Below are 21,844 nucleotides of genomic sequence, written 5' to 3'. Positions count from 1 at the left end.
GACCTTCAGCCAGTGACCTCATCAGAGGAGGCTGTACCCTGCCAAATGATTGACAGATAAAAGGGACAAGACATCCATCTGACACCTCATGCAATGCAGGAAATTCTGGCTAGACATACTGTAATACACACATTTTTAGACTAGTCCACACACCTTGAATTCTGAAATGGGGAAAATTCTCCACCTTTATCCCAAACAAACTGAAGTATCTTACGTGATTTACATAATCAGTATCAAATGGTGATACCATTTCAAAATGTCATACATCCATGTTTAACAAGCTGAGAGAAAAAAACAATTCTGATAGAGCAATTGGCAAAATACATGTAGAAAGGCTATATTTTGTGAAATACTATAACTGTGCGACTGGTCTGGTTATACCCTTGTCTGTAATGACCTCTGTCACTTTTCATCTAGTCGGTAGTTAGCGTATAACATAATCATACCAGGAAATCAGCAGTTCTGGCTGGGGGCAGAAATATTGGCTGAAAATAACCCTGTTATCTGACAATGTCATGACTAGATACTACAGGGAACTTGGGGGATGTAAAAAGAAACTGTACTGGTCCAAAACATGAATAAATCTGTTTGATGTTGGACAATATGGATGGATGGATGACTTCTACAGCAGAATCACATTATTTTTCTTGCACTAATTAGCAGATAATTTGGCTTGTGGTAAATTATGCGATTACCCAGATAATTGATGTTGTGGGTGTTACTGTTAGATGTAGTTACACATGTATGATTTTTCCCAAGCAGAAATTTCTACTGATATTTTACAAAATGCTTAGTACAAACTTTGGTGGAGAACTTGAAAATCTAAGCAAAAATATTTTTGATATTTATCATTGACTGATTCACCAGAAAAATGATAACAGTGCCCCTCATATCAGGGGTGATGCTTATATTTTGTATATACTACATACACACTACTTCTCAAATAAGCCTATCATAATATGCCACATGAAATTATTAGTGACACCATTCTTTACCCTTGAGGTATATTGTAATATTCAAACCATCGCCAGTCAACAATATTGCAAGAACACAAATTTATAAATTGTAAAATTGCACATGGTCAGAAATAGCCTTTTTCCCTGCAAAATTCTTCTATTATGAAACATAAACCATATGACATTTTCAAAGCATCATTTCAAAAAGATGTTTATTCAGGCTTTCTAAGCAATATTGCAGCTTGTTGTTTTGAAATGATTTTACAAGTCATTTGATCTGCCATGTTGTATCAAAACTGTACAATGTTTATCAGAGATCGCCCTAAGTAATAGTCTGTGTAATAACAATCATGTTACTAACAGTCTACTGGGCTTATTCAATACGTATTATATACACACTATTATTAGACTTTAATCAATTCTTTCAACAGTAAAATGATTGTCATTTCTGCTTGCTATAGATAGAATCTGATTCACAAATTTGCAAAAAAATAAATATTAACTCAAACGAACTGCAAAAATTATAAATGGTCAAAATCTAAAGCCATACAGTTACATGTATGCATGCACTGATGTCATGGCCCTATGACATATAATAGAAGTTGCCACTATACAGGTAAATCAATACTGCCAACGTTCAAAAGAAATAGATAGCAGGTGAAAATATACAATAGGCAGAAATCCTACTAATGCAGACTGAATACCAAACAATTCAGAGCCATGACGCATGACATGAGCATACTACAGACACAAGGAAAAACCAATGTGTTTATGTCACACCCAATTTTAGCTTAGACAAGGACATTAACGTACACAAAAAATACCCAAATCTGTTGGCTAAGATTGATTTAAAGCTATCTGTGGTGCTAATCAGTAGCAATCTATAAAAGCCTTGACAGTGACGCAACGCTGCTTTTAGTATCACGCAGGTTATGGCTAATGTATTTACAAAAGAGGGAAAAAAACGGGGCTGGTACAAGTAATAATCCCACACCGTCTGCGCGACCTGCATTGATGCAATATTAATCAAGGCTGTGATCACACATCTCCCCTCCGCCCCCGCGTTACTTACGCTCATAGAAGTACGCTCTCCAGGCCATGTAGCCGCACGTCACGGCTTTCCTGGACACCTGGACCACGCGCGCAGGGTCCTCCATGTTCTGCATCTCCTGATACTCCATCTCCATACTCCTCTGCTTCTCCCTCTCCCTCTCCATGGTGCTGGATGATCCTGAGCGAACGCAAGGACAAACCCACAACCTCGGCGTGGAACGGACCAGTCATTACATCGCACGGATGACGGCGATGATGATGATGCACCGTCCTGTGTGGGACTGCCGTCCTGACGTCATCTATTTCCCCCGTTATTCATTAATCAATTTTGTTTCACCTTCATATTGTCTGCCGGTTGGGACTACAACTGCCACACCTCCCCGCATAAGTAATCATGCCCCACAGCATTCTGGGAGTTGTTTTCCTCATATGGTTAATGATTGCGACAATATTGCACGAGCCGCGTAGAAATTTTCCTCAATTTGGAAAATAAAATTGCACCAACACAAGCACATGAATGCAATCTGCTAGCAGTAGAATTCCCCCGGGCCCTCAGTCATTACATGGTGATACATAATTCAACAGCAGGCACTGAATAATGGGAGAGACTCTATACAACGCATATCTTGTTGAAAGTAGGGTGTATGTGCTATCCACCCTCTGCAGGTCTTCTCCAGAAGCTTATCTACATAAAAAACAGCATCTATTTTCAACCATCAAAGCAAACCAGCAGTTCCCTTCAAAAGATGAAAGATTTTTGGTTGAAAACAATTTTAAGACAGAATTATGAAGAAAAAAAAAGGAAAGAGAAAAGCAGAACCAAATTCCGTGGAAAACCCCGGAAAAACAAGCCTGCGTTCCGAACCACCGCTGGTCCTGGATTTGACCCTAATGTTGGAATGTGGGTAAACACGGTACTTTCCCCTGCTCAGAGATAAACAAGCCTGAGGGCACTGAATAAACACCAGTCATACAGACCCAGACAATTTACTTAGGGTAAGGACCTACACATCTCAACAACTCATAATTCACTTGTAATCATTTCTTTTCAATCAGATAACAAACAGGGATGCCAATGGACAAAGTCTTGAGCCGATTTTAGAAGGTTCTAATCTAGCACTGATTTTTGGCAGTATTTTATATCACTAAGCAGGTTTTATACAGTAACATGTACAGGAAGATATGTGCAGATACAATGGTGGAACGCACAATTTAGTTGGTATTCACCACACTCAAGATCACTGTGTAGATGTTATCCCCCAGTGAGACAACCTTTCATTAAGATTACTATCAAAATACTATCAACCTTTTCCTCAGTGAAACATGTTCATCCTATAAGCATCTAGACCAATTAAGCATCTATCAAAACAAGCACGGTATTATTATTGAGAAAAACAAAAACAATGCCACCTTCCTCAGTGGGTCAATAGTGGCCTGTATATTTACATGTTACTGTAAATTCACCTCAGTTTGTGGGATTTAATATCGCAGTTAAGGGCGGAAAGGAAGCGCTCGCATTATTTTAAGTTCATGGTGAAGAAAGGGGGCGTACAGAAGACAAACCACATGTTCGTGGTGTGATGATAATGCAATGGAGAGGTCATTGTGAAAACTGGTAACATAAAACTGCAGGGAATATATTTTATGATTTACAGTAAGTAGAGAAAGGTTATCTGTACCACCAGCACACACAGTCAATACAGATCACCACTATTGATTACTGGATGAGCTGACTTAGCAATAAGCTCCATCCCAGCTGCTACCACTGGTGACCTAAGGGTCTGCAGGGGGTTAACAGGATCAAGGGTCTGCAGGGGGTTAACAGGATCAGTGAATTACATTTTCTTCTTACCACTTCAGGGGAAAGGGTCTACAGGGAGTTTGACAAATTCAATAAATCATACTTATGCTTAACAATTACTACTGTAGCAGTAGTTTAGGATGATTGTATCATATAGTAACAGAAATTAAAACATGTTTTCACGAAAACAATCCACACAGGTCAAATGGGTAAGTTAGAAGTATGTAGGTACAATGCTCTCTGATAAACCCTTTTGCTCATTATATCTGACATGTATCGATGGGTAAGAGCATAATGAATGACATCACAATACAGTAGTTTGTAAACAATAGCAGCACAATCTGCTGTCAATGGAAGAAACTCATGCAATGCACAGTCTAGTTGTCCCATGATTGTGCCTTTTGTTACATATGTTTGATTTTCTTTCAGTGGGACTGGCAAAGTTGTTACATAATGTAGCAGGTGTGGTAACCTGCCTTTGGCAAGGGGGTTATATACATGTAACTGTATAACCTCCTCGGTCATTGGGGAGGGCTACTTAGAAGTGACACACTCAATGAAAACCATAACCATGAGATAACATGTCATCATCATACAGGCTGTACATGTACGTTATTCTCCAAAGTATCTAATATACATAGATACTAAAGGGTAGCGGGACATTGTTTTACACAATACTGATGCATGAAATCAACCTTCCCAATGCTGTCATAACCATTGTAAACTACGTGTCAGAAGAATAGATTTTCCAATTTTCAATGAACCATAATCGAGGATCATTTAAATGAAAAGATCATGATCATGGGGAGTTTTCAAACAGACCTGCATTGATTGACGTGTTTTACAACAGGTTTAGGTTGTAAAAGGCTGAAAGAATCTTCAGTAGTCCTCTCCCTAAAATGTGACACCTGCACCACGGTGTAGTGCCACCTGGCAGTTACTGCTATAACTGCAGGACCAACAGCACAGGACCACTCCCACTGGCGTTGTCATATTAAATAAATCAGGGTCAACTTTTATTCTATACTTCAACCTTATACGTATTCTTATAGATTTCCTTAAAGTCAAGATAGGTACAAATGTCTATATATACATGACATGTACATAAAACCTGAGTAAAAAATTCAATGACTTCTTTGATTCCCACATGTATGTATTTTATTGACAAAACTTTGTTCCACCCCCTGGATAGTAAAACATAGAAAACAACTGCGCTTTGGCAATACCTTTTACATAGTTCTATAGCAAAGAATGACAACTATCTATGGTAGCCTATTGGTAGGCTGCAACTTTAATCATCCAGCCAAACCTCCATGTTTACACAGTACATGTTACAGGTCCTGTGATCAGTTTTTCCTGTCAACATGCTCTAATTCAAAGTCTAAAGCATCTTGAGGAATGGTGATATGAGGAACTTTGGTACTTACTTTCTTTCTTCTTGGTGAGTTTTTCCACTGCCTTCTCTACTACAGGCATTTCCTTCCCATTGTTCTCTACAGACTCCATGGAGATGGCCGGGGGAAGGGACGACAAGTCACACTCCTCAAACTCTATCACAGCTGCATGGAGAAGACAAAAAAAACTAGAGTTCCACAAACACATTATCTTCGCCAAATAATCAAGGCTTATCATGGAGAGTGATTAATATTCACGTGCTTATCACCCCCTGCAAATTTGATCATGCTCCATACCATTTGGAAGTTATGATGGGGCGAATGAGTCCAGTTTAGATATGGTTAAAAATCATTTGGTGGTACAGGACTAGTAACGTTAACGTTATATGTGTAGAGTGTGCTGATATATGTTATAACTGGTCATGAAAAAATATGAGTATGTTGATATTATATGGGCCACAAAGGTTCGATATTGCAATGTTGTAAGTTGAAAGTGATGATGACATAGTACAGTCAATATATATGAATAGAATAAATCTGGCTGGTTGTTGACGTGTTTCTAGGTGTTTTAGGTGTTTTTGTCAGGCTTTCTATTTTGTCCCTATTTCGTCATGTCGCCAACCAGCCGACTGCTGTCACTGTCACTATCCCCACGAATTTGTTTATCCCGGATTTTATGCAGTACTAAATAAAAGGGAAAAAATCTGTAACGTTCTGCATAGTCAACAAAACGGGTATTTAAGATAGAGGAGAATAGTTTTTCCAGACAACAAATTATTGATATTCCCCGATAGCATGTTGTCTGGGGACAAGGTGTCCCCGGATTAATGAATAGGGACAATTCTTTAGGATAGTAACCGTTTTGTAGACAGGAGTTGAAGATGTGTAGGAGTGTTTCCGTGACAGTGGAAACACTCCTACGGAGTCAGACGGAATATCCGGAATATCCGGAATATCCGGAATATCCGGAATATCCGGAATATCCGGAATATCCGGATTATCCGGAATATCCGGATTATCCGGAATATCCGGATTATCCGGAATATCCGGAATATCCGGAATATCCGGAATATCCGGAATATCCGGAATATCCGGATTATCCGGAATATCCGGATTATCCGGAATATCCGGATTATCCGGAATATCCGGATTATCCGGAATATCCGGATTATCCGGATTATCCGGAATATCCGGAATATCCGGATTATCCGGAATATCCGGAATATCCGGAATATCCGGAATATCCTTCTCAAGTTATTCATGTCCGAATGTCAAGACAAAAACACCCACTGCAGTTCTTAACAAGCCGCTAGGGGGCCCAAATTTACAGAACTTACTTTCTGTGGCATGAACACAGAAAAATCTACCACACAAAAATCATGACCATAGCACTTTCAGAAAATATGCCCCTAAATTTGGAAGCTCCGCTGCAGTACCTTATCCCGCTAGAAGGCCCATTATCGAACTTGACCTTCCTTTCTGTAAACCCTACCTATCGACTAAATATCATACGGATCCATCCAGCTTCTTGAGTTATGCTGGCGACATACAAATACACATCCACACAAAGCCCGCTGTAGTATCAACGGAAAATACCAGGGGAACCATTGTTGAACTTGACCCCCGTTTCCACAACATCTACACACCTGCAAAAAATCATGAAGATCCATCAACGTTTCCGTCACTTTTTTTGCCTACATACAAACACAAAAAAATGTAAAGTCTGCTGCAGTACTGTTGAAAAACGCAAGGTGAACCATTTTCGAACTTGACTTTTCTTTGCACAACCACTACACACCTACCAAAAATCATAAAGATTCATTGAAGTTTTCTTGAGTTATGCTCCTGACATACATTCAGACCCACCCAACAGATTTTTCAACCCAAAACATAATCCTCTCCAAGTACAAGTACTCGGCGAAGATAATAAATGAAGACCTTTATTGCACATTTCTGCCACACTTGGCTACAACAGGTCACAACAAAACAAAATAACAAGTACAGTTAACGGATACAAAAAGAATATGGCTATCATTAGATATACTTCTCCTCACTTTTCGGTTATAGTAACGTTAGATATAGAAGAACAGACGTGTGTTTCAATGGGAGGTTTGTCTAGTCGCATTAGGAATATGAATTTTTGAACAGTGCTTAAATGTGTGAAGTAGGGAATTAGGTTTTCTACAAGATTATACAGTTCATTTCTTTCTTTGGTATATAATCCACATTCTACCACAAAATGACATTCGTTTTCTATTCTATTAAGTGTGCCAAAGTAACTGCACTGAGCCCAGGTGGAATCTGTCCGTCTGACTGCTGTCACTGTCACTATCCCCACGAATTTGTTTATCCCGGATTTTATGCTGGTATACAATTCAGTACTAAATAAAAGGGATAAATTATAACATCTGTAACGTTCTGCATAGTCAACAAAACGGGTATTTAAGATAGAGGAGAATAGTTTTTCCAGACAACAAATTATTGATATTCCCCGATAGCATGTTGTCTGGGGACAAGGTGTCCCCGGATTAATGAATAGGGACAATTCTTTAGGATAGTAACCGTTTTGTAGACAGGAGTTGAAGATGTGTAGGAGTGTTTCCGTGACAGTGGAAACACTCCTACGGAGTCAGACGGAATATCCGGAATATCCGGAATATCCGGAATATCCGGAATATCCGGAATATCCGGATTATCCGGTATATCCGGATTATCCGGAATATCCGGAATATCCGGATTATCCGGAATATCCGGATTATCCGGAATATCCGGATTATCCGGAATATCCGGAATATCCGGATTATCCGGAATATCCGGAATATCCGGATTATCCGGAATATCCGGAATATCCGGATTATCCGGAATATCCGGAATATCCGGAATATCCGGAATATCCGGAATATCCGGAATATCCGGAATATCCGGAATATCCGGAATATCCGGAATATCCGGAATATCCTTCTCAAGTTATTCATGTCCGAATGTCAAGACAAAAACACCCACTGCAGTTCTTAACAAGCCGCTAGGGGGCCCAAATTTACAGAACTTACTTTCTGTGGCATGAACTATCTACCACACAAAAATCATGACCATAGCACTTTCAGAAAATATGCCCCTAAATTTGGAAGCTCCGCTGCAGTACCTTATCCCGCTAGAAGGCCCATTATCGAACTTGACCTTCCTTTCTGTAAACTATCGACTAAATATCATACGGATCCATCAACAGCTTCTTGAGTTATGCTGGCGACATACAAATACACATCCACACAAAGCCTGCTGTAGTATCAACGGAAAATACCAGGGGAACCATTGTTGAACTTGACCCCCGTTTCCACAACATCTACACACCTGCAAAAAATCATGAAGATCCATCAACGTTTCCGTCACTTTTTTTGCCTACATACAAACACAAAAAAATGTAAAGTCTGCTGCAGTACTGTTGAAAAACGCAAGGTGAACCATTTTCGAACTTGACTTTTCTTTGCACAACCACTACACACCTACCAAAAATCATAAAGATTCATTGAAGTTTTCTTGAGTTATGCTCCTGACATACATTCAGACCCACCCAACAGATTTTTCAACCGAAAACATAATCCTCTCCTAGTACAAGTACTCGGCGAAGATAATAAATGAAGACCTTTATTGCACATTTCTGCCACACTTGGCTACAACAGGTCACAACAAAACAAAATAACAAGTACAGTTAACGGATACAAAAAGAATATGGCTATCATTAGATATACTTCTCCTCACTTTTCGGTTATAGTAACGTTAGATATAGAAGAACAGACGTGTGTTTCAATGGGAGGTTTGTCTAGTCGCATTAGGAATATGAATTTTTGAACAGTGCTTAAATGTGTGAAGTAGGGAATTAGGTTTTCTACAAGATTATACAGTTCATTTCTTTCTTTGGTATATAATCCACATTCTACCACAAAATGACATTCGTTTTCTATTCTATTAAGTGTGCCAAAGTAACTGCACTGAGCCCAGGTGGAATCTGTCCGTCTGACTGCTGTCACTGTCACTATCCCCACGAATTTGTTTATCCCGGATTTTATGCTGGTATACAATTCAGTACTAAATAAAAGGGATAAATTATAACATCTGTAACGTTCTGCATAGTCAACAAAACGGGTATTTAAGATAGAGGAGAATAGTTTTTCCAGACAACAAATTATTGATATTCCCCGATAGCATGTTGTCTGGGGACAAGGTGTCCCCGGATTAATGAATAGGGACAATTCTTTAGGATAGTAACCGTTTTGTAGACAGGAGTTGAAGATGTGTAGGAGTGTTTCCGTGACAGTGGAAACACTCCTACGGAGTCAGACGGAATATCCGGAATATCCGGAATATCCAGAATATCCGGAATATCCGGAATATCCGGAATATCCGGAATATCCGGAATATCCGGAATATCCGGAATATCCGGAATATCCGGAATATCCGGATTATCCGGATTATCCGGAATATCCGGATTATCCGGATTATCCGGAATATCCGGAATATCCGGAATATCCGGAATATCCGGATTATCCGGAATATCCGGAATATCCGGATTATCCGGAATATCCGGATTATCCGGAATATCCGGAATATCCGGATTATCCGGAATATCCGGAATATCCGGAATATCCGGAATATCCGGATTATCCGGAATATCCGGAATATCCGGAATATCCGGAATATCCGGAATATCCGGAATATCCGGAATATCCGGAATATCCGGAATATCCGGAATATCCTTCTCAAGTTATTCATGTCTGAATGTCAAGACAAAAACACCCACTGCAGTTCTTAACAAGCCGCTAGGGGGCCCAAATTTACAGAACTTACTTTCTGTGGCATGAACTATCTACCACACAAAAATCATGACCATAGCACTTTCAGAAAATATGCCCCTAAATTTGGAAGCTCCGCTAAAAGGCCCATTATCGAACTTGACCTTCCTTTCTGTAAACCCTACCTATCGACTAAATATCATACGGATCCATCAACAGCTTCTTGAGTTATGCTGGCGACATACAAATACACATACAAAGCCCGCTGTAGTATCAACGGAAAATACCAGGGGAACCATTGTTGAACTTGACCCCCGTTTCCACAACATCTACACACCTGCAAAAAATCATGAAGATCCATCAACGTTTCCGTCACTTTTTTTGCCTACATACAAACACAAAAAAATGTAAAGTCTGCTGCAGTACTGTTGAAAAACGCAAGGTGAACCATTTTCGAACTTGACTTTTCTTTGCACAACCACTACACACCTACCAAAAATCATAAAGATTCATTGAAGTTTTCTTGAGTTATGCTCCTGACATACATTCAGACCCACCCAACAGATTTTTCAACCGAAAACATAATCCTCTCCGAGTACAAGTACTCGGCGAAGATAATGATTATATCATATCATATCAAATATATCAAATCAAAAATAATATATGATTTCAGTTATAATGGTCACCTCTAAACTTGTATAGACTTTCAAAACTGATGTACTTTTTTCATAATGGAGAAATCCCATGGTTTCAAAACTTGCATGTACTACCAGGCTGAGCCTGAAAAAAAAATATGTAAAAACTATGAACATTTTCATGCACCCTCACAACAATCTATTCTGATTGATTATTTAACATATAGTGTATGTGCTATAAATGCACTACAACTAGAGTGTACAATTAGCTGGAGAATATATTCAACTTTTAATGGCCATGGTTTTCCTTCCTTGAATTTTGCATTGCTCCTTACCTGGCTTTTCTGTGCCTGTGCCTTTGCCTTCTGCAAAGTTCTGAATGAGTTTCTGAATGCCGAGATCTTCTGATTGCCTCTTAAAGTCTTCTTCAATCTAAGAGCAAGATGTGGAAAAAATCAGTCAAGTCTAAGTTCTTTGGGGACTTCAAGTGTGAACAACATTTAGCTACTGTCATAGAGACTATGTCTTATCTATTAATGGTACAGATGATTTTCCCATAATAAATTACTGAATTTAGCCGCAATAGGGCATGAATATGCAATAAACTTCTTTGTCATAAAAACAAACAATTAAGTTGCTTAGGAGACAACACAATATTGCATTGCTCAAAGAGGCCAACTGAATAAACACACTGAATAAACTCTTATTGACTTTACCTGCATTATCGTGAAGTGTGCATGGTGGAAACACTGGGCATATTTAGCGATGATGTCAAACATATAACTAAGGTGGATTTCTTCTATTTCTTGAAATTGCTGAAAAGAGGAAATATCACAGTTAGCACAAGACCAAGTTGACAAAAGGTAGTAATGCAAATGCACAAAATCGATGTCAACATACAAAATATTTATCACAAAATATGACCTAAGACAGCCAACAATGAACTTGAATGTTTACTTATCAAGTTTTATTTAAAACAATGTAACATTAGACAAATCTATAAAAATTATCATTCAAACATTCAGAACTTTATTTAGATCATTGTGTGGAATAAGTTAATACTTACATTTGTTGAATCTGTCATCTTCTTGTTAAAATCTAATCTTGTGTTCTCATACTTTTGAACTAGTTGTGTGTAGTCTTCCTCTGTAAGGATAAAAATGGCCATGAGGATGTACATAAACAATTTCAAAAAGAAGAAGCAGTAAGTTTGCTCATCAATCTCGCCGGTTATGGCATTAAAATATGATATGACAAACTGTGAAGCAAAATCAACTTCTTTCATATACATGTGCTTGCCTAAATGCCTTGGTAATGCTTTGTGTTATGTTTCTTACAACCTTACATATTGTACTTATTTCTAACCAACACATACAAAAATACAAAGGAAACATTTAAAAAAAATATTTTTGGGGAAAGACATCCACAAACAAATGACATCCACAAACTTACTTGCTTTTGTAAACTTAGCTTCTGCCTGCAAAGGAATAAGGAAAAAGGTACATTGTAATCAACCGTATTCTTCTGATCTATGAGAGCACCTCACAATACAGAAGACTTTCAAAAGTTTCAAACTTTTTTACATAAACAATGGGCTTTTATGTGCAATTCTAAGCAAAACATTCATTCACACTTGGCAAAGGCAAATATCAACCCTTATCCAACATTCAAAACTTAAAGTTATACTTGTGTACAAATCTTTAATCTATCCCATGCCTGTTTCTTTAATGTACATGCTTTTGTCATTTTACCTTCTCCACTTCCTTTGGACTAGCCCCTTCTCTCTTTAACCTCTCATACTCAAGACATCTTGTGTTGTAGTTTTCTTTCGCCTGAGGAAAACAAAGAACAGTGGTTCAGTCTTACAGATTTCTACAAGAATAAGCTACACAAATCACTATTCTTAAAAACGCTTAAGACAGTACTGAATTCTCCCAAATCACATTAAATGATGATTGAAGACCTTTATTGTATGTTCGTGCCCCGAGGGGCTAGATACAGGTCGTTTAACACAAACCTAACTAACATCTAAGTGAAATATACAGTGAAATATAAAGTCAGTAAGTGCACAATAGTCATGTACTACAGTGCACATTGTAAGAAAAAGAAAGTACATGAAAAACATGTGAAATGGCTATCTGTGCTATGTTGATCTGTGATATGTTGTTAGAAGTTCATGATAAGTCACACATGTGGAGATATCACCTTGAGAACAGCAGCAGTTGTGCTCTGGAAACTTGTGACCACGTCTGCTGTGGGCTGAACTTCTTCCTTTACCTGAAATAAAAAATCAGTGAATCCATTTGTACAATATATAAAGCAGTCTACCAGTATCTTCATGGCTGTTGTTTGTAATCTGAGATAATCTCTAGTAATCTTAATACAACACGATTGCCTAGGTGGGGCTAAAAATCATTCTGAATGAATGAATGAATGAATGATTTATTGCACAACAATTGCATCAGTGACAATGTATGGCAAATTACAGACAACATAGGTAACAATCTAGTTCTATACATGTATAAGAATATACTACTTACTATAATACTACAGTCAAACCTGTCTATAGCGGTCACTCAAGGGACTGGTCAAAACTGGCCGCTAAGAACAGGTGGCCGCTATGGAGAAAATGTCGATTAATTGACCACGAGTGACACATGTTTTCAGTACCCACTGAGATACATTTATTCACCGTACAGTACACATGTAAACAGGTAAGGCACATTTTAGAAGTTCGATTGTTGTTCTTTTACTCCTAGTTAGTTAAGAACAAAATACATGTTGCTAAGTTGTCACTTACTGTTCGTTTTCGACCGTTTTCAAACATAAAATCGTGGCGACAATTTTCCTCAGTCTCTTGCTGTGGCTTGTGTTGATCAGCATCTACCATTATGCTAATAGGGTACTCAGAAGAAGGTCGCTCTTTTGAGGGCTTTTTGTCTGTTCAGAAAATTGCAACAGCCCAAATTTTACATCATAGTAGTATTATCCACATTCATTTTAAAGCTTTTGGTTTAGTAATTATCCTCAGTGATACTTTGCAGCAAAATAAATTTAGTATATTATACCTCCGTAACAGTGGTGTCTTCCGTTGACCTTTATGCTGCTACCTATCCAGTTTGTATCAGCGCCATTTTGAAAATTGCGCGAAACACGTTTTGAGCACAATTTGAATGAATTCCCGGTGAAAACGGAAATTGGGCCGGCATTCAAACATTTCACGAACTTACCGCATCAGGTACATGTGTGGGTTGTATTTTCCAAAAGGCTGCCGTAATATTTGTCCAGTCGAAATGCACAGAAATTGTCAATTTTACCACGATGTACAAACGCAAGCCATGTGAAGAAAACTATACTTGACTTCGCGTCAAACCATGGATTTTCTAACAAAGATAAAACATTCTGGTTTTCTTTATTATGATCCTATCCAGATGAGGCCGCATAAATTTGATAACTGCGTGAAAAAATGAAAATTTTGAACCCGGCGTGCGGTGGCGAAGCGGCTTCTACCGGCGCGCCGTGACCGTTATCGGCAGTGTTACTGTACTCGCGGGACCGAAAATCGTCTGGCCGCGACCGCGTTGGACAGGTGGCCGCTATAGCCTAATTCTTAATGCTTATGTCAATGGGAAAAATCCAAGGGACCGACAAAAAGTGACCACTATGGGCAGGTGGCCGCTATGCAAAGGTGACCGCTAATACAGGTTTGACTGTATATCTAGTGTGATCTATGGCCATTGCAACATGGAACTAATACAGACTAAGGGTTGTTTTTCTAGGCTAATTGTAATCTAAGGACATTTCTAATTACTATAACGCTATTCTGATCCAACAGGTCTTAGACTAATTAGAGCAATGATGCACAACATATCTCTGTTAGCATCTTGTGGTTATCATATAACACACTTATGATCAGAATTGTAGACTGCAATTATGCGTTCTCTAACATTTTCCCAGAATATTCTATGCTGTTCACCAGTGCAGCAGTGTTCTATAAGGTGACTTACAGATTTGTGTTTGTTCTTCTGCTCCTCCCCGTACTTCTGTAGTTCCTTGGCCACCTCCTGCAGCCTGTGCACCAACTCGCTGTACACAGAGGCCATCTTCTCGTTCATCATACGGATGATCTGCCATACAGGAGAGAACGTCCTGGAACAGAGATTAGTTGTCACTGCTACGCACAAAATGACAACTATGGAGGCAGAAGAGCATTGGTTGCACTTCTATCATGTACTGATAGGAGGCACTTTTATAAGGCGACTCTGAGCACACCAAAACACTAGCTCCACAAATTTCTCACTTTGTTTCTTCACAAACATGTTGTGCAATTAATGAAGGTTGAGTGTGAAACAAAAATATTGACATTGCCACATGTATCTAATTACACGGTGCCTTAGCTTTGAGACTAAATCAATCAAATCCTTCGAAAATCCAAAACAAAACTACCTACATGCTGTTTTAGAAATGCAGTAAGCATTTATGACAAAGTCTACTTTATGAGTTTATCATGACTAAATGTACATGTACATGTATGTAGTTTTACTTGTATGCACACGTCTATAGAATACTGACCCTTGTTGACTGCTGTTAGCAGCTTGCTTGGCCAGCTTGTTCCATGACTTGGAGTTCAACTCCTGGACACTGGCACTAAAGACAAAAAAAATCATTGTGACAACATATTCACTAGATTTACAGAAAAAGATTTTACATATAATATATCACTTGGCAAAGTTTCAATATTTCTCCAGGCAACTGAAGGGTTCTGTTACATGTATCTAATAAGAATGGAAGAATGCAAAAATGGATGATTCTGTTATACAATAAAGTTTACACAATTCTATCCCCAGAGTTAGAATCCAGAAACACAAGAAGTTCAAAGCACTGACCTTTCTCGGAGATACTCCACCATCTCCTTGACTGAGATCTGCCCATGTTTCATGTTATGGTACACCACGTCAAACCCATTGTTCTTCTCCCCCTAAGGACCAGAAAAAAATCTTTACTCAGCAATGAACATTTGGAAACACAATTCCAGAAATCAGGTACATTCATACATAATTCTCTCACTGTGCTTGTTTGCTCCTTGTACTTGAAGCACTTTTATTAAAATCTTCCAATAAGCGAAATGAAATACAGTATATCGCTATATGTTGAAAATCCATTTAATACTAGAAGCAATTAAATCACGTAGCCAGACAGAAGGTATGGTTGATAAAACAGACATCAAAGGAAATGACAGTCCTTTGACGATCCCTATATATATTCATAAGTTTTCCCATGGATTTTAAGTTTTTAAGATTTTTGAGTCAAACGTGAGAGGCAAGGAATTAACTGGTGTGGTATTCGATAAGCATCTTAGTTCCCAGCTAATCTACAGTATACAAAATATGTGAGCTGTTTTGATATATGTTGATGCAAATAACATAGTCATTCAGTGCAATGATAACAGCTCTGTCAGCTCAATACCAGGTGTTACTATTGGGGTGTCTGCATGTTTGAATAATTTAATGGACATTGCAGGTATGTCTTGTTACAAAGTAAGAAATCAATTCTACATCCACGTGGGAACATGAAAATTATCACATATATATTATATTTGACTATGCAACTCACAACAATAGGCCCCGTGGGAAAAATTATTACTGAAAACACATTGATACCTTCAACATTAAAAACGCTACACTATTTTGTAAAGCCATACAATTTACATACAATCTTTTGTGCAGAACAAGTATTGAAACAGGCATGTTTATACAGTTATGGTCTAATGTTAAGCTTTAAGAGTCCTGCAATGTGGATATTGCTGCTACTGCTGGGACTAAATTACTACACTACATTTGGAAAAGCATTTATGACATACATTAGCCTGGATGCCAGACCCCCAATCTCTAAAATATCTATCTTGTTACACGATGGATATTGAGACTGGGGGTCTGTACATATACATGTAAAGGGATCACATACATATGTGCCTAATAGTCTTTGAAAGTCATTCAAGTTCATGGTACATTCCTTTTAAGACAAGTACAAAGTCATGTACAACAGGAACAAAAGCCTGATATGTATGGAAGCCATCACCACACTGTCATCCCCAGTCTACACAGACATGCATTAAACACTAAGCCCTTCCCTTGTGATCAGATTAAGTGGATGGAATGAACACTACTGAGATGATGAAAACCCAGACGGCTATTTCTGGGGTCGAAGGGGCATTCTGCAGATGTACATTATGTACAGCATTGATCTGCATGGGCGCCTGGAAATCAAGATGATGTTTCAGGACCTGCTGCCAACTTCTTACTAATACAGTATTCCATATAGCCTCTGAGTCTTGAAAGTGCAACTTGTGTGCAAGTACAACACTAACTTCCAGCATTATTTGACCAAATCTTATAACTGTTAAACTTAAAGTCCTCACCTCATTTACATATCAATTCATTATCTAGAGTTTTGGAATGAAACCTGATTCTCCAGTTCTTTCCTTTGGTCAGTGGCGAAAGATAGCGGATGCCGTCTGAAATGTCTGACTCTCAAAATTTATCCAGTTGCTTGAGGAACTGTCTTTTGGAGCAACTGTTAAAGATGGTCGTCAGCATATACAAATATTATTCATGTCAAAGTCTCAAACTTGTGACAGACTTGATATCATTTTGAGATTTGATTCAGGCTATTTCAGCACCCAGAAATTATCAAAATATATTCATTGATCAAAACAAGCTGTTTTCAAAAGATATTCCTCCTGACTCTATTTTACTTCTATCTGCCTGTCCTTATCAATGATAGAACTTTTGGGCACCCAGAATCGATCCCGAAATCACTGGCTGAAGGGCAGAATCTACATGTCTGAGTTGGGAAGGTGGGATGAATTCTAAAATACAGTCTGTCCCTAAAAACTGTTCCCCAAACAGAGCTTGTCCTGCTTGATGTATTACTGCCTCCAGCGGTAATCAAATTGAAGGGCAACATTTCCATAGAAGTTGATTACATGGCCATTACTTCAAGTTCCATCTACCATGCCTATGCAATAATGTACTGCAAATACTCGGCTCTATTCAGAAATGGCAAAACCACTTATTTTGGGAAACTGGGGTTGGAAATAAAATTATATCCTTTAAATTCCATTATGGTATAAGTATAACTGTATGAAATATCTACTGGGGTTTTCCTTTTATCCTAAAGCCTATCCTGTTGACCATGTTTTATGAACAGAAACTCATTCCTTTTAGTAAACTCATTCCTTTACAGGGCTCGAAATTCATCTTTGGGAATAGGTGCACTGGTGCACCCAAGTCAAAAAATTGGGTGCACAGAAAGAATTTTGGGTGCACCAGATAAAATAAAGTTGAATGTTCTTCAGAACATAATTACAAGTTTAACACTGCTGCCTTTCTTAGAACTTCAATCTGTAATTCTATAGCTAACTTCAAAATTTCAAACAAATAATTCATTAAATAAAGTATAGCAAAAAGTTATCATGCTGTTTTTTATATTTACATTTCAAGAATATTCTGTATACTAGTGTACAATAGTACCTTTACCCTATTGGCTACAAAAAATATTTAGGTGCACCAGTGCACCCACCCACAGTCAAAACTTGGGTGCACAGCTCCAATTTTGGGTGCACTGGGTGCACATGCACCCACTATTTCGAGCCCTGCTTTTAGTAAGATTATTAGGAGGCTAGGTCTGTTGGCTGACCACTACACCAGCCGAGTGAACCCCTCTGCACTGACCTATAAAACGCTCATTATTGACACAAACAAATACCAAGGATAGGGGCGGACTTTGCTCCATACAAAATTGACATGTCCCTATTGTACAATGTGCAGCTGCAGTACAATGGAGACTGACTGACTTTAATTTAGTACTGACAATTCTACAGCCATATAATAGCCACCATTCAATTTCAAAAAAAGGTATATCATCATGCAACTTACTAGTATGTGCAGAGATAAGATGACTATCGCCTAATGCATGGTTTTGAGGAATTTCCACGAATTCACCTGTTTACCTCACCTGTACCATATCATTCTAATACATTTCCTGGGTTTATTGCCAATATTTTGAATTCATATAAGTGTAGCTATATTAACACCTTTTCCTTCCAACATATACTGACTCAAAATAACTACAGCAATAGATTAAGTTATCAGAAAACAATGACACACATTTCATTTGTATACGGAAGACAGCGAGTTAGAATTGCTCTTTTCAGGCTTCCCTGTTTGTTTCAAATCATTTCCTTGTCACAGAGAGTCCTGTTTCTTCGGGAAATCCACTTCCAGCCGGCACATTTCTGGTCACAGGGTGTGATCAACAAACACCACTTTGATAAACAAACAACACAGCTGATCACAAGTGTAAACAAAGGGGGTGGAGCCTTATATTTAACGAGGCAGTTTGTCACACCTCTCTAACTAAAATGTTTGCTTGTACATTTGTATATATATTCAGGGGCTACGGTACTTTCTATCCTTACAAAGATTTTGAAGTCAGTACATCTTATAGATTATCACAAGCTGCAATGTAGAATAGAATAATCATCTGCCTTGGCCGGTGGGTCACATTTCAGCATGTAACATAAGATACATTCACCATATATCATAAGATGGCCGCCATATCTCTCACGTTTCTCAGTTCTGTTCATAAAGAATCCGAACATTAACACACATCGTGACAACTCTGTCTCTGTCCTTTGTTTAAAGACAACAGCTTTGGCCTGAAATAACCCTGTATTTGGCACTAGATCATTTACTGAGATTGTAACTGGCCCCAAATCAATAGACATCTTATTGAATGTTTAACACACCTCTGTTCTAAATGTAGAAACAGTAGTAGTACTAGTCGTAGGTACTGAAGTACATGTACAATCAATCATACAATAATTGTAGTGGTAGAAGTTGTAGTAGTACATGATGTAGTAATACATGTACTAGTAGTCAGTAGTAGTAGACTAGTGGTAGTACCGTGTATAGTACTAGTCATAGTGGTAGTATTTAGCAGTACAGTACTACTATCCGGGTAGTACTAGTACATTTACATGTAGTGCTAGTGGTTGCATAACAAGTATACTTCCAAAACACTAGTGGTCTAGGGGTGAGGAAAAAAGCATTAAAATTTGTACATGTACAGTGTACATCAAACACTACTGCCTTATCTAAGTCCAACAGGCAGGATACTCTGACTGGGCCTAACTTCCTCCAGCTGTCAATCAACACTATTGTCTCCACAACAAGAGCTTGAACTTTTCCTTGACAGTACAGAATAGGAAACAGCAACATACTGAAACCTACTGCTGTTGTTCTGCTACTGTATAACATACCTGACTTGTAAGACAGAGCTGATACAAATAGCAGGACACAGAAAAATCTATATTTTCAAGGTCAGTTGAGTTTGAATGGCGTGTCTTCATATTGTTTCCAGTCCTGCTGGTACAAAGACTGTAGGTCAACCATGCATAAGTGGGTCAGTTAGGGATGATTCATTACTTTCATTGTAGTGATCATGACGAACTGTCACACACTATTATCAAGACATTAACTTTTTTTATGAACACAAAGATAGTGTCCCAAGAGACCTAAAAAAGACATCAGTGTATATCTGTCTAAATCCTGTATTTTTCTCTCAGCAGTTGAAGTGTAATATCTATTCTATCGTGCCACCTCCGTATCAATTATGATTTATCCCCAACAGACACAGCTGTTACCAGGTCAAGTTCAGCCTGTCTGGGGAGGGCGGGGTCTGGTTACTGGTGGTGTGGATGGTAGTAATGATCTGTAGTATTAATGATTCTGACAGGATTGCTTTCATCATTTCTTAGGACTGATCTAGTGTTGTTTTAAAAGACGATCATTGCTTTGTTCAAATTTTGTCTTGAATTGTGACTTGAAGTCCATGTATAACACTGTACTTTTTTAAATTAGAGATCGGTCATAAAAAACTTCATAAGTATACACAGGTCTCAAAACATGATCCCCAAGTCCGCAACAAACATTTATAGCTGTGTCATTTTCTGCTTTCACTGTATTGTATATGATGTATAACTTAGAGTACAGTAACGTTAATATTGATCAATATGTAATACTTATTTTGTTACTATGTAAATTACACTATTTACAGAATTCGTCGCAAAATCTAGGATCCATTATTTTCTCTCTATTTCACACAGTAGATCGTGACCACAGCCTTGCTAACTTTCTATCGAAATGTTAGATCTGCATCAACTTGTTGTAGGATCTCTTCGTTATCAATAATCATACTAGTAGTAGTAAGTTAGTAACGAGATATTTGGAAGATATTATTATGAAAAGAGCTTTATAAGCAGGCTATCTCTACGTGTGTCACAAATGCCATGTACATCTTGATTTGATATGATATCTAAGACAACTGCGACAACTACCTTATAACTTGACAAACATCCTAATAGTAAGGCATAGACTAGTAAGGGAATTTTTATCTGGGTTTCATTTTTCGGGACAGGACCGGCGCCCTAGGCCTGTCTGGGTGGGTGGGCGGAAATGCGGTACCGAAATTCCTTCCGTTGCGATCGCCCGCCGCACACTTGTAAGGACATTGCTAACACTTTCCAACCAAACGATATCGAAGTAGTATCGGGACATGACTTACCCAGAAGTTATCTGCGAAGAACGACATGTTTCCCCGTGTTTTCCGTCAGATCCACACGGACTCCGGGAGCTCCACTCGCTTCAAAATGGCGAGCGAATGTTATGGCACGAGTGCGCATGTGCCGTGACATTCCTCCCACTCTCGCAAGAAACGGCGAGACTTGGGGCCAAACTTTTTAGGGGACTTGTGTGACACTGGAGCTGGATGATTCTTTTCTGTCAATGTTTGCTGAGTGAATAGTGATTTTAAACTTCTTATCGTGTCCTTATATTCATTCCAGTACAATGCATGACGCAGGGTCTGATATGAGGTGATCTTGTGTAACAATCATATTTGTAAATGTAAGCTTTTACTAAATGTTTGAGTTCTGACAGCCTGGGAACAGACTAGCGCAGGTGCACGTGCACTAGATATCGTGTCTTTTTTTGTTGAGTGAAAAATGTACGTATACAGAGACACGACCATATCATTTTTCACTCAACAAAAAAATACACGATATCTAGAGACTTCCAGGTCATCTTTGATACAAGGTACTGAGCGGCAACAGACGGCTCAGCCACAAGTTACAGCAGGTTTATGTGCTCTATGATCC

General features: G+C 38.5%; 1 protein-coding gene across 4 annotated transcripts in view; it reads right to left on the bottom strand.

Moving 5' to 3' along the window:
- Window positions 1-21,381, bottom strand: part of LOC136445274 (F-BAR domain only protein 2-like) — a 39,291-nt gene extending 17,910 nt beyond the window's left edge. For all 4 annotated transcript variants that reach the window (XM_066443185.1, XM_066443187.1, XM_066443186.1 and 1 more), the window contains exons 1-11: window positions 21,253-21,381; window positions 15,513-15,604; window positions 15,199-15,273; window positions 14,634-14,775; window positions 12,832-12,903; window positions 12,378-12,458; window positions 12,079-12,103; window positions 11,693-11,772; window positions 11,343-11,441; window positions 10,962-11,058; window positions 5,238-5,369 (exon numbers count right to left, since the gene is read on the bottom strand). In XM_066443185.1, coding sequence (XP_066299282.1) covers window positions 5,238-5,369; window positions 10,962-11,058; window positions 11,343-11,441; window positions 11,693-11,772; window positions 12,079-12,103; window positions 12,378-12,458; window positions 12,832-12,903; window positions 14,634-14,775; window positions 15,199-15,273; window positions 15,513-15,604; window positions 21,253-21,279 — 922 coding nt within the window. In that variant the 5' untranslated portion in view covers window positions 21,280-21,381. The remainder of the gene's footprint in view (window positions 1-5,237; window positions 5,370-10,961; window positions 11,059-11,342; window positions 11,442-11,692; window positions 11,773-12,078; window positions 12,104-12,377; window positions 12,459-12,831; window positions 12,904-14,633; window positions 14,776-15,198; window positions 15,274-15,512; window positions 15,605-21,252) is intronic.
- Window positions 21,382-21,844: the final 463 nt, after the last annotated feature.

This window comes from Branchiostoma lanceolatum, chromosome 11, assembly GCF_035083965.1.
Source record: "Branchiostoma lanceolatum isolate klBraLanc5 chromosome 11, klBraLanc5.hap2, whole genome shotgun sequence".
Classification (NCBI taxonomy): Eukaryota; Metazoa; Chordata; class Leptocardii; order Amphioxiformes; family Branchiostomatidae; genus Branchiostoma; species Branchiostoma lanceolatum.
Note: the sequence above shows the minus strand (reverse complement) of the source record. Positions and strands in the feature narration are given on the sequence as shown.